The following is a 14,944-nucleotide window of genomic DNA, read 5'->3' on the forward strand; positions in this document are numbered from 1 at the left end:
TTGTAATACCGACTTCCGCATTGGAACGTTTTATTCCGACAGGAGGTAAAACAGGTTGTATATATTCAAGAGAAAATATCAATTTAAAATGCATAAAACTTTTCACGATTAAAGATAATGTTCATTGCGAGAAAAGTATTATGAGAAATATAGGATAAACAGAATACAACTCTAAAGAGATGTATTTAATTTTTGAACGAATCGCTCAGATTGTATCTTATCCTGGAATATAGAATCGTCCATTCTACTTCCGGACTGTTAAAAATCAACATGGCGAGCGGTGCACTTTTCGGTACTTCGGCAGCCCGGTCTTCCAGCAAAAATTTGGTGGAATTTCGGGCTGGAAAAATGTTCATGAAGGGCAAGATGGTTCATCCAGACAAGAGGAAGGGTCAGGTTTACGTTTTTCAATCTGAGGATTCCTTGATGCATTTTTGTTGGAAAGACCGAACCACCGGCACTGTCGAAGATGTAAGAAAATGTCAAAATAGCTGACTCACATGCCAATTTTTGACGAAAATATACATATATGTGAATGCAGGTCATTTTTACCAGCGTCATATTGTTGTTCATAGCATTTACAATAAATGTATACCTGATGCAATAACTGTCGGTGCTGACTTTTTACATAATAATGTGATAAAATACTTGAATCGAAGTCGATAAAGACAAGTCGGCACACAATATTCGTTATGTGTTGTGTGGAGTTATTTGTGGGGCGAGTAAGTATACCATCCCCCCCCCACCCCAACAAAAATGTGTGTATGGATTCTTCATTGTTAATGCAGTCTCGAGATAGAATTCCAAGATTAAAATTGTCATTAGTCAATTTGGACCCAATATTATTGATGTTATCCAACATGTTTCTTAAATTGGGCTCATTTTTGAAATTTCTGAAAGTATTATTTTTTCAAAATACTGTATTCACCGTAATTAGCGCCCTTCCCCTATGAGCGCCCCTACCCTTTTCTTGAGAAGAGTTCAAGTTGTATAAATACCTCCATCCCATGAAAATAATCCTGTTTTATAACATGTGATGCCTCTAACGTTAGCAATGTATCACATATAACATGAAATTGCATGTCTTTAACATGTGATCCACTACATAATATTATAATAATGCATCTCAAAGGTTTAAAGGGTGGCTAATTACGACAAATACAGAATTATGCAAACTGGAATGTCACATGTGAGTACACACACTGTAGAGGTATACTTGTATAGATAAAGGTATCAAACTCATGAAAATTTGTAATGATCGAGGTATATATAATATACAAAATCAAACATTTAGGCTTGATCTATACCAAACAAATATTTGTATAACTGTTTCCAGTAAGCAGAACGACCTACTCAAAAAATGTTTTGAGTTTAGATGATGAGAAATGTTTGTAGAAATAAATATTAATGTGCAAAACAACAACAAAAACAAAGCCAAGACCCTATATAGCTAATTATTGTTATTTTACAGGATCATCAGAAGTACGACTGACCATATGAAATAAGTGCCTGTATAGACTCCAAAAACTTTTTATCAGTCAATCATCAAAAAAACAAATTAATTCAAAGAAAAAATGGTGAATGTTGCAGGGTAAAAGTTAATGGTATACATGGTCTTAAAACATACATTATAACTTATAAGCTGTATTTTTGGGGTCAGAAAGAAAGAAGTGGCCTTGACAAATTAAAGGATTGCTACTTTTGCCTCTTTAACTTTCTCCAAGTCCAAAATATATTAAGACACCAACCATACATGCATTTATTCTTTATAATTTATTATTCCTTAATAGAATAAGTTTAAACAAATATATTCCTTAATAGAATATACATCGTTCTAACAAACCTGATTATTTTCCCAGAAGTATGTTGAGTTTAAAATGTCCACACAGTGTACAAATTACGAGTTTAAATCTTCTCCCTCAACACGAATTCTTTTCTTCTTCTGGAATGCCAGGTAAGTTTCTGAATACCATAGCAGCAATTCACTGTAGTATTCAATACATAGACATTTTAGTTTGCATATGACTCACTCAGTTATGCCCAGTAAATTTCATAATGGACTGTTCTAGTAATATTTCAATATATAAAATATTTACAATTCTCATTTGTGAAATGATTCTCTCATTCATCCTATGAAATTTCCATATTTGGACTGTTCTCGTTTCTTGATTTAGGCAGAGTCTAAATGCGTCTTCAGAGGTGAGAAAATATTATGGTAAATTATGGATAAAACTGGCGGTTGACTCTGGGCAAATGGTTAACTTCTACCTGTATTTGAGTTGTATTAGTGAGTTGAGATTGTCAGAATTATTAGTGGACTAGGCTTATTATGAAATTATGGAATTGGTTATTGGCAGTCTTGAGGTCCTTTTCAAAATTTGTGAATTATATGACCCTGGGGTCTCACGTTTCCCCCTGGGGAGGGGGTTAAGTTTACTATAGTTTATATAGGGAAAACACATTTATGAGCATTTTTTGCTCAATTTTCATAGGAAATGAATCAAACTTGTTTAGAATTATTAGCCTGAGATAACATTTTAATAATCATATCTATATTGGTCCTGGTCAACCCCCTCGGGGCAGAGGGGCGGGGCCAAAAGGGGCAAATAGGCTAAAACTTTAAAAATCTTCTTAAATACTGGAAATGGTAGAATCAAATACTCTTCATAGATGGACAGCTCTTAAGGTGTTTAGATGAAAATTGTGAATTATATGACCCTGGGGTGTCGCGTTTCCCCCTGGGGAGGGAGTCAAGTTTACTATAGTTTATATAGGGAAAACACATTTATGAGCAATTTTTGCTCAATTTTCATAGGAAATGAGTCAAACTTGTTTAGAATTATAAGCCGGAGATAACATTTTAATTTCATATCTATATTGGTCCTGGTCAACCCCCTCGGGGCAGAGGGGCGGGGCCAAAAGAGGCAAAAAGGCTAAAACTTTAAAAAATCTTCTTCTTAAATACTGGAAATGGTAGAATCAAATACTCGTCATAGATGGACAGGTCTTAAGATGTTTTATGAAAATTGTGAATTTTATGACCCTTGGGTCTCTGGTTTCCCCCTGGGGAGGGGGTTAAGTTTACTGTAGTTTATATAGGGAAAACACATTTTTGAGCATTATTTAGTCATTATAATAGGAAATTAGTCAATTGTTGTCAGAAATATCCCTATGTGATGGTCATTGAATCTTATTACCAAATTTTCCATGACTGATCCCCAGGGGCCTTAGGGGCGGGGCCAAAACGGATCAAATAGGCTAAAACTTCAAAAAATCTTGAACTGGTAGAATCAAATACTCTGCATAGATGGAAAGGTCTTAAAGTCCTTTTACAAAAAATGTGAATAATATGACCCGGGGGTCTCATGTTTCCCTTTGGGAAGGGGGGTCAAGTTTACTTTAGTTTATATAAGAAAAACACATTTATGAACATTATTTGCCTATTTTTCATAGGAAATTAGTCAAACTGGGTTAGAATTATTAGTCTGAAATAGCATTTTAACATCATATCCATATTGGTCATGGCCGACCCCAGGGGCCAGAGGGGCGGAGCCAGAAGGGGTCAAAATGGTAATTTCAAAAATCTTCTTTTTGAATTCACAGATTTAATGGAACCAGATACACTTGATAGATTGGAAGGTCTTAAGGCCCTTTAAAAATTTGTGAATTTCATGGCCCTGGGATCTCAGATTTTCCCCTGGGGAGGGGGTCAAATTTACTATAGTTTATATATGAAAAACACATTTAGGAACTTTTATTCATATCCATATTGGTCCTGGCCGACCCCCAGGGGCCAGAGGGGTGGGGCCAAAAGGGGTCAAAATGGATAACATTTCAAAAATCTTTCTTCTGAATTCACAGATTTGATGGAACCAAATAATCTTCATAGATTAAAAAGTCAAATTTATAAAATCACTGACTGACTTCAAGGGCCTGATGGGCAAATATATAGTGTTTATATGCATGTCTTTGTTTCATTCTGTATCTGAACACAGGTGACCGTTAAGGCCCATGGGCCTCTTGTTACTTTCTCTAAGTCCAAAATAGATATTTAGACACTGAACATGCATGCATTTATTCTTTATAATTTAAAGGGACAATTCACTCAGGTTAATTCTTTTACATAACCAAGAAGCAAAATAATATGGCACAAATGTATTATATTCTACATTTCTTATGAAACATATAAAGTAAAACATTGACAAATTCCATGACATTGTTAAGTATTTTAATTGATACCGTTGTAATTACAAATCATTGATCATGATCAATACGATTAAGTAGGTACAATATATATGCTGTACCAAAACCAATGACAAAGTCACGCACGTCAAACAAATGAACTACATAACCACTGAGGAGGTGCATGCACATGATAAAATGATTTTTTAGGCAAGACAATTCACCTAGTAAGGTAAACACACTACTGTCAGAGCGATGTGAGCAGTTCTAGACAAAAGTTTCATTGCTCTACGTGCAAGGGACAGGGTTCGGCATACAAGATGTTCGACCACAACGTGTAATGGTGGACAGCGAGCGAGTTTGAACGTTTCATACATATTTCTCCACCATAGGCTTTTCTGGCATATCACAGTAAAACCGGCTGATCTAATTTCCACTAGAACTGGGTTTTTTCCGATATGTGTACAAATTTTAATGTTCTCTTAGACTGAATTGTCCCTTTAATATATTCCTTAATAGAATATAGTTCTAACAAATATGTATTTACCCGGTAAATAATGAAGACTTTATTTATAAATGACCTTTTTTTCATGAAGTTAATTGTATTTTTTCCCAACAGGACCTGATTATTTTCCCAGATGATGTTGAGTTTAAACATGTCACACAGTGTACAACTGGACGTGTTTACGTCCTCAAGTTTAAGTCCTCAACACGAAAGTTCTTCTTCTGGATGCAGGTAAGTTTCTGAATACCATAGCAGCAATTCACTGTATAATTCAATACATGGCATTTTACTATTCTTATTTACGTAATGATTCACTCATTCATCCCTGAAATTTCATAATGAACTGTTCTAGTTCTATTCAATATATGAAATTTTACAATTCTTATTTGCGTAATGATAGATCACTCATTCATCCCAGAAATTTCATAATGGACTGTTCTCGTTCTTGATTTAGGAGAGTCTAAATGTGTCTTCAGAGGTGAAAGAGTTATGGTAATATTATGATGAATATTGACTGCAAATGGAAACTTCTACATGTATTTGAGTTAGATGTTTAGTGGTAGGCTAGAATGTCAGACACTCTGACTATTTGACATTGCAGTCTTAAAATTAATGTCTTAAAGATGCTCCACCGCTGACAAATGGTATTTTTTCACTATCAAAAACAGGAGCAGATGATTTAGTATTTTTCTTCAGTCACAAAAGTTACTTACTTTACACCATTACCACCATTGAAAAGTTTGAGCTTCTAATTTTACTTAAAGTTAAAAATATGAAAAATAATTAATTGCATCCCGAAAAAATTCTGTGGCACTATATCCTATATGAAATGAAGTAATGATTGCGCATGCACCAAAGGCGAACTAAATTATTTTATGTTATTTTTTCTGCTAATTAGGCATATATATACATGATCAAACACCAATTATTGTTCAAATGATGAATATCATTTATGCTCTGTCGGCGATGGAGCATCTTTTAAGTCACTATTTTCTGGGTTGTTTTTTTTTTAACGACTATGTTGCATTTACAGGAACCAAAGTCCGACAAAGATGAAGAGCACTGTAAGAAAGTAAACGAATACCTGAACAACCCACCCACTCCAGGATCAAGCCGAGCTGGTGGTGGCATGCCTTCCGAACTCTCAGGTCTAGGTAAGGACGATAACTCAAGAGGCAACATCACCAATACTGATTTATAACTTTGTATTATTTTGTATTTGCTTGGATCCACGACCAGTTCTATCGAGAATGTCTACGATTTCAACATCCAATTTACATGGGTAACTTTCCTGTGTGTTACAAAGTGGATAATTTGTGTTTTTAATGTGCGAGCTCCAGATTATTCGACTAAAATTTTGTATGGTATGAAATATTTTTTTGGATGTGTCTTTTGTGATTGCGATCTCTGAGCTTTGTGTTAGATTATAACCTGTATTTTTACTCCTCTCCAGGTGACTCGGACCTCCAGAACATCATTGGTGGTATGAGCCAACAACAGTTAATGCAGCTTCTAGGTATGTAAATAATGTTTTATCAAGACTTAATTAATTAGTGGCTAAAACAAAATGTTACACTTTTCTAATGCTATACAATGTTTATTTTAGAGAAGATATAATCAGGTTTTGCGGCAAACGAGAAAATTTCAATAATAATGTGATTACGCTATAATCACCTTTTGAACAACCAAGCCCAGGATGAATCCTAAATACTGTTGATTCTCATCACGAGTTGTCTCCCCCTTTATATACAGGTGGTATGGGAGGAGGCATGGGAATGGGAGGAGGAGGAGGACTCTCTGCTCTCATGGGAGGTAGACCTACCAGTGCCACCTCCACAGCCTCAGAACCGTAAGTAAAGACTTTATCATAAAAGAACTGTGTCTACAGCATCAAAATTTAGTGTTTCTATAGTCTTTGTCATACAAGTACCACATTTATATAGCATTAGAACCGTAAGTATAGTCTTTTTCATAAAAGTACTGTGTCTAAAGCATCAAAATTTAGTGTTTCTATAGTCTTTGTCATACAAGTACCACATCTATAGTATCAGAACGGTAAATATAGTCTTTATCATACAAATACCACATCTGCTGCATTTGAACTGTTAGTATAGTCTTTGTGTCACAAGTACTGTGTCTATATATAGCTACTACATCAGAATCCAAGCGTTCTAATAGTCTTTATCACTCTGAGAGAGAGTTGTAAGTGATGTTATAGTCTTTATCATACAAGTGCCATACAGAACTGTAAGTGTTGCTAATAGTCCTTTATCATAAAAGTGCCACACATTGTTACCCCATGTTCACTCTGTTTCCCCCATCCTGCATTGTCAGGGTAATTATACACATATCTGTACAGACAGTTTTAAGTTTACTGTAATTAAAGGGACAATTCAGTCTATTAAAATTTGTACATTTATCATACTAAATGGAAATTAGATCAGTCGGTGTTGCTGTGATACAGAAAACATGGTGGTGAAATGCGTGTGAAATGTTCAAACTTGCTTGTCCGTCATTAGTAGTAACATCTTGTATGCCGAGCCCCAAGTCCCTTGCTCGTAAGAGTAGTCAAGCAACTTTTGTCTTGAACTGCTCAAATCGCTCTGACAGTAGTGTGTTTACCTTTTAGTGAATTGTCTTGCATAAAAAATCATTCTATCACCTCCTCAGCGGTTATGTTTATTCATTTGTTTAAAACGTGCGTGACTTTGGCTCGGTATGGGTACAGCGTATCATATTGTACCTGCTTTAACAGTATTGATCCAACGATTTGTATTATTACAACAGGTATCAATTATAAATTAATACAATGACGTAGAATTTGTCAATATTTTGTGTTATATGTTTCATAAGAAATGAAAGAAACAATACATTTATGCCACATTTTAGCTTCTTGGTATTTGTAAAATAATAAGCAATGAGCGAGCGATTGTCCCTTTAACTATTAACTATTAATAATGCCGAAAATATTTCAAATGTTTTTTTCTATAAAGATTGGTTTTCATGTCCATTTGTATATCATGTATCAAAAAGATTTTGTTGTTGTTTTCAGTCCAATGAGAGTACAGTCGTCCCCAGGTACAAGGGGAACAGATTCTCCTTCCCAGGCTCCCAGACCTGTCACTGCTGCAGCCCTGCCTTCCCAGGCCACACCCACAACCACAGCACCAGCCAATCAGAGCACAGGGGGCGGAGCATCCTTGACAACGACAGCTGCCACACCCTCAGCTGGAGCATCTGCCTCAGCTGCTCGCCAAGCAATCCAGCTTAGTGATTTACAGAATATATTGTCCAGTATGAAAGGTGAGAATTTTACGGTGATGGTGAAAGATATTAGAATAATGGTACTGAAATAATCAGAAAATAGTTTGGAATTCTTATCTCTTATTTCTTATCTAAACTCTTTTCCGATTTTGACGGACAAAATTGGATTTTGAACTAATTAAAATTTCGTAATGTTGGGTAGCTAGAAGAGTACAAACTCGGTTTACATTTTAATTATCATTTCTCTGAAATACAATTTTGTGACCAAAATGTTGTCTCATAACATTGAGGAAATAGCCGAAAATAGCGAAAGTTACCAGCTATACACTATATCGAAATATGCGATAATGTGAAGTATATTTTTTGTTTCAGTTCCCGGTTCAGACTCCAAACAAGGTAAGAAATCTGTTAAATAAATATTTTGATAATTGTCATCCTGTGAGGACATAAAATTACCTAATCTGATTAAAATACAGATCTTAATGACAACATTCCATAAGGGGGCATGTTCAGATGACCTTTATACCACCTGTACTTCAGATCAAATGCAATTTCTACACATTGTTAAATCAATTGAAAACAACATTTTGTCCTAATACACATATATACATTTCGCTTTGAAATATAATTCTGACAGCTCATCCTAACTGTGTTTTGTACCCTGAAATTCACATACAATATTCTGGAAGCAGCAAATTGATTGGCCAATTAGAAAGAACATGACCCCTATATGGGACTTTGTCAGATCCTTTATCAAAATGATCCCTATTTTAATCAGACTGTGAAATTACCATTACACATTTTGCAATGTTTGGGAATTTAAAAAAAATATGAAATCGTAGGTTAAGATTCAATACAAAATTCCTCTGACTGAATCAATAGATCAATGTGAGTTACCTCCCTTGATATTTCTGATTTCAGATATTGACCTGGTACAGGCCCTCAATCCAGAGACGATGATCCCAATTCTGGCCAATAAAGACGTCCAGGAAAGACTTGTCAAATTCCTCCCTGAGGGCGAGTCCCTCCCAAAGACAGAGGCAGAACTACGCAACACTATCACTTCACCACAGTTTCAACAGGTATTAGCTCAATCACCCCTAAAAATTCGCAATGGACTGTTCCAATCATGGAATTGGAAGAGTTCAAATGTGTTGGGAGGGGTGAATTAATTTAGCACTGTATTTACTATAAATACAGCTTATCTACATATCTGTGACACTTTCCTCATCTGGCAAATATTTCTTTCTAAGTTGAATTGTTGACAATGTCAAAGTCCTAATGATAGTCATTACTGTTCACTGTTTGACCTTGAACATGGCTACTTAAAAGTTTGCTTCGCAAAAAGAGGGAAGATTATATATGTTATAACACTATTATGATGTCGCATGTAGTTTTGACGTCGTAATCTTTATATGATGTTGCATGATTGTCTCAGTAGACAGATTTGTCACATCCAAGCCAGATTTTTACTGTTTATATAGAGATGAAATACATTTCATTATATTTCTTATAATTAAAGTTATGTGATAAGAGAATCATACACTCATGACTATGTATTATTAAATTTATCAAACGTGTTAAATAATTTGATATGCCACTCACCACATGTAAGATCCTCTATAAATATACTTTGTTCCAGGCCGATGTAAGATATATATCTACATCATAGTCTTATGATTGTATATAACATATAAGATACTATTACCCTACATCAGTCTGGGAGTCTATGACCCTGTGATTATAACAATGTATATATGACTTTGTTCCAGGCCTATATTAGATACTATTACCCTACATTCAGTACATGGGAGTCTATGACCTGTGATTATACAATGCCTATATATGACTTTGTTCCAAGCCTATATTTGATACTATTACCCTACATACCTACATCAGTCTGGGAGTCTTATGACCTGTGATTATACAATGTATATATGACTTTGTTCCAGGCCTATAAAAGATGCACACGATGAAATTTGTGTTGAAAATTATCACATAAAATTTCATGTATGGAAAATTGATTTCCAGTCGTGGATTTCTCGAATTTATTTCAAAATGGCGGGATATATTAGTTGTAAAATTGGAATAAAACAGGTCTAGTATGAAAGAATAAATACTCTTTCATATGTGGATGTATGAAGGATAGGGATATTCTACCCTAGGGATCACAAAATGTCGCAAAACCCTCGGCAAGCCTCGGGTTTTACTACATTTTTATACTACTATATATCCCTATCCTTCATATCCACATATGAAAGAGTCTTATAACCCTACATACCTACATCAGACTGGGAGTCTTACGACCTGTAATTATATATGTCTTTGTTCCAGGCCTATATTAGATACTATTACCCTTCATCAGTCTGGGAGTCTATGACCTGTGATTATATGTACAATGTATATAGGTTGACTTTGTTCCAGGCCTATATTAGATACTATTACCCTACATACCTACATCAGTCTGGGAGTCTTACGACCTGTAATTATATAATATATATGTCTTTGTTCCAGGCCTATATATATATACTATTACCCTTCATCAGTCTGGGAGTCTATGACCTGTGATTATACAATGTATGTACTATATATGACTTTGTTCCAGGCCTATATTAGATACTATTACCCTACATACCTACATCAGTCTGGGAGTCTTATGACCTGTGATTATACAATGTATATATGACTTTGTTCCAGGCCTATATTAGATACTATTATCCTACATACCTGCATCAGTCTGGGAGTCTATGACCTGTGATTTTACAATGTATATATGACTTTGTTCCAGGCCTATATTAGATACTATACCTACATGACCTACATCAGGGGGAGTCTTATGACCTGTGATTATATACAATGTATATATGACTTTGTTCCAGGCCTATATTAGATACTATTACCCTACATACCCTACATCAGTCTGGGAGTCTATGACCTGTGATTATACAATGTATATATGACTTTGTTCCAGGCCTATATGATACTATTACTTACCTACATCAGTCTGGGAGTCTACGATTATAATATACTATTTCCCTATATTAGATACTATTACCCTTCATCAGTCTGGGAGTCTATGACCTGTGATTATACAATGTATATATGACTTTGTTCCAGGCCTATATTAGATACTATTATCCTACATACCTGCATCAGTCTGGGAGTCTATGACCTGTGATTATACAATGTATATATGACTTTGTTCCAGGCCTATATTAGATACTATTACCCTTCATACCTACATCAGTCTGGGAGTCTTACGACCTGTAATTATATAATATATGTCTTTGTTCCAGGCCTATATTAGATACTATTACCCTACATACCTACATCAGTCTGGGAGTCTTACGACCTGTAATTATATAATATATGTCTTTGTTCCAGGCCTATATTAGATACTATTACCCTTCATCAGTCTGGGAGTCTATGACCTGTGATTATACAATGTATATATGACTTTGTTCCAGGCCTATATTAGATACTATTACCCTACATACCTACATCAGTCTGGGAGTCTATGACCTGTGATTATATAATATATGTCTTTGTTCCAGGCCTATATTAGATACTATTACCCTTCATCAGTCTGGGAGTCTATGACCTGTGATTATACAATGTATTACTATATATGACTTTGTTCCAGGCCTATATTAGATACTATTACCCTACATACCTACATCAGTCTGGGAGTCTTATGACCTGTATATATATGTCTTTGTTCCTTTGTTCCAGGGCCTATATTGATATATACCCTACATCAGTCTGGGAGTCTATGACCTGTATTATATATGTCTTTGTTCCAGGCCTATATTAGATACTATTACCCTTCATCAGTCTGGGAGTCTATGACCTGTGATTATACAATGTATATATGACTTTGTTCCAGGCCTATATTAGATACTATTACCCTACATACCTACATCAGTCTGGGAGTCTATGACCTGTGATTATACAATGTATATATGTCTTTGTTCCAGGCCTATATTAGATACTATTACCCTACATCAGTCTGGGAGTCTATGACCTGTATATATATCTCTTTGTTCCAGGCTCTGTCCTCCTTTAGTGCTGCTCTCCAATCCGGACAACTTGGTCCTCTGATGTCACAGTTTGAGTTAGGAAACGACGTCGCGACAGCTGCTGCCCAAGGAGGTGAGTGTTCTAGTTCTAGGGATATAGCACCAGTGGTCCACCATGCAATCTGATTAACAACGGACAACATCCTATAAGGGGTCACATTCTAGTGACCTTTATACCACCTGTACTTCAGATCAAACGCATTTTCTTCACCTTGCTTCATCAATTGAAACAACATTTTGTCCCAGTATGGGTGAGATATTTGCATGGAAATTTTCACATTTTGAACTTCTTCTCAAGTTCATTACCAGTGCGATTTGGCTGAAAACTTGTGCATTGAAATGATCCTGACATGGTCCCGACAAATGTGTTGTTATTTTTTCGGGGTGTCGATCCGAAATCCAAGATGGCCGCCACAGCGCCATCTTGGAAAACACATTTTGAACTTCTTCTCAAGTTCTACCGGTGCGATTTGGCTGAAACTTGCATTGAAATGATCCTGACATGGTCCCGACAAAGTGTTGTTTGGCCGCCACAGCCGCCATTTTTTCGGCATGAAATGTCGACATGGAAAGTGTTGGTATATTTTTCCGAAATCCAAGATGGCCGCCACAGCCGCCATCTTGAAAAACACATTTTGAACTTCTTCTCAAGTTCTACGGTGCGATTTGGCTGAAACTTGCGTGAAATGATCCTGACATGGTCCCGACAAAGTGTTGTTATTTTTCGGGTCGATCCGAAATCCAAGATGGCCGCCACAGCCGCCATCTTGAAAACACATTTTGAACTTCTTCTCAAGTTCTACCGGTGCGATTTGGCTGAAACTTGCATGAAATGATCCTGACATGGTCCCGACAAAGTGTTGTTATTTTTTCGGGTCGATCCGAAATCCAAGATGGCCGCCACAGCCGCCATCTTGAAAACACATTTTGAACTTCTTCTCAAGTTCTACCGGTGCGATTTGGCTGAAACTTGCATGAAATGATCCTGACATGGTCCCGACAAAGTGTTGTTATTTTTCGGGTCGATCCGAAATCCAAGATGGCCGCCACAGCCGCCATCTTGAAAACACATTTTGAACTTCTTCTCAAGTTCTACCGGTGCGATTTGGCTGAAACTTGCAGTGAAATGATCCTGACATGGTCCCGACAAAGTGTTGTTATTTTTCGGGTTGATCCAAAATCCAAGATGGCCGCCACAGCCGCCATCTTGAAAACACATTTTGAACTTCTTCTCAAGTTCTACCAGTGCGATTTGGCTGAAACTTGCATGAAATGATCCTGACATGGTCCCGACAAAGTGTTGTTATTTTTCGGGTCGATCCGAAATCCAAGATGGCCGCCACAGCCGCCATCTTGAAAAACATTTTGAACTTCTTCTCAAGTTCTACCGGTGCGATTTGGCTGAAACTTGCATGAAATGATCCTGACATGGTCCCGACAAAGTGTTGTTATTTTTTCGGGTCGATCCGAAAATCCAAGATGGCCGCCACAGCCGCCATCTTGAAAACACATTTTGAACTTCTTCTCAAGTTCTACCGGTGCGATTTGGCTGAAACTTGCATGAAATGATCCTGACATGGTCCCGACAAAGTGTTGTTATTTTTCAGGTTGATCCAAAATCCAAGATGGCCGCCACAGCCGCCATCTTGAAACACATTTTGAACTTCTTCTTGTGCCTTGTGTTTTTTGTGTTAAAATGATTCAATTGAAATTTGAAAATTATTTGATAAAAAAATCCCAAGCAAATGTCTTTGTGACACTGATTTGCATCAATCAGTGTAAGAGTTATCTCCCCTTAAATATATTTTGATCGGAGTCGAACAAAACTGCATTCAAAACCAAGTACTGATTGTTTCTTGATTCCAATATTAGTACTAAGTAGAGGCGGAAATATTTAGTAATGAACAGTTTTGTCTCATGGATTTGTTAATATTTTTAAAACTTCATTAGTGTTTTAATTCGAATAGACCACACTAATTTTACCATGAATGTAACATATTCAATTCTCTCATTACAGACCTAGAAGCTTTTGTGAAGGCCATGCAGGAACGCGACGGTAAAAAGGACGAGAAGATGGACACGGACTGATTGTTTAGGCTTATAGGGATATATAATGCTACGCTTGAGTGAATGTTCGGCATTGTAAAACTGTTTACCTGTTTACTATTGATGTGCTTGTTTTAAATTTCTAGTTATTTTCTGGAGGGCAAGGAAAAATTCTTTTATAAAATTTGGAGTTCCAAGAAAATACAAAAGCCGGTGTATATGCTAAATAATATATATAATGCCCTTCAACTCATCCACCCCTGAAGACACATTTGGACTCTTCTAAATTAAAGGTTAGATCAGTCCATTATAAAATTTCAGGGGTAAATGAGTTTACATTGTTATCAAACTAAGGGACAAAGGAATAAACCATTAAAATTAAAGGAGTGTGTTTTGTTGTTATTTTCATGAGCTGACCCATGAAATGCATCCTCGACATTCCAGGGGTTACTTTCATTGTCATTATATCTACCCCTAGACTATTTCACAGTAAAACTGAAGGCAGTTCAGGAGCGGGAAAAAAAGACCAATTACCGGCCTGCAAAGACATCTTTTGAAGATGATTGATAGAGCGATGCTCAACTTCAAAGCAAATCACTGAAATGTTTTAGTGTTATTTTATTCTTTTGATGTACATCAAAGAACCAAAAGGGTTTTCATCAGTTGTCACACACAAAGCCTTCATTTGATAAAACGGCAGTGATAGTAACCTCTGGAATATCGAGGATGGGGTGGATATATGAACAGTGATAGTAACCCCTGGAATATCGAGGATGGGGTGGATATATGAACAGTGATGGTAGCCCCTGGAATATCGAGGATGTGGTATGGTGGTAACCTAGGCAACTAACATTTGACATTTGGAGAT

General features: G+C 36.3%; 1 protein-coding gene across 1 annotated transcript; it reads left to right on the plus strand.

Moving 5' to 3' along the window:
• Positions 1 to 240: 240 nt before the first annotated feature.
• Positions 241 to 14,459, plus strand: LOC138309860 (proteasomal ubiquitin receptor ADRM1-like). Its single transcript, XM_069251099.1, has 10 exons — positions 241 to 471; positions 4,802 to 4,918; positions 5,721 to 5,841; positions 6,141 to 6,203; positions 6,440 to 6,536; positions 7,740 to 7,990; positions 8,324 to 8,347; positions 8,873 to 9,033; positions 12,001 to 12,103; positions 14,048 to 14,459. The coding sequence occupies exons 1-10, from the start codon at positions 271 to 273 to the stop codon at positions 14,116 to 14,118; spliced, it is 1,209 nt and encodes a 402-aa protein (XP_069107200.1). The 5' UTR covers positions 241 to 270; the 3' UTR covers positions 14,119 to 14,459.
• Positions 14,460 to 14,944: the final 485 nt, after the last annotated feature.

The sequence above is a fragment of the Argopecten irradians genome, chromosome 15 (assembly GCF_041381155.1).
Source record: "Argopecten irradians isolate NY chromosome 15, Ai_NY, whole genome shotgun sequence".
In the NCBI taxonomy this organism is placed as follows: Eukaryota; Metazoa; Mollusca; class Bivalvia; order Pectinida; family Pectinidae; genus Argopecten; species Argopecten irradians.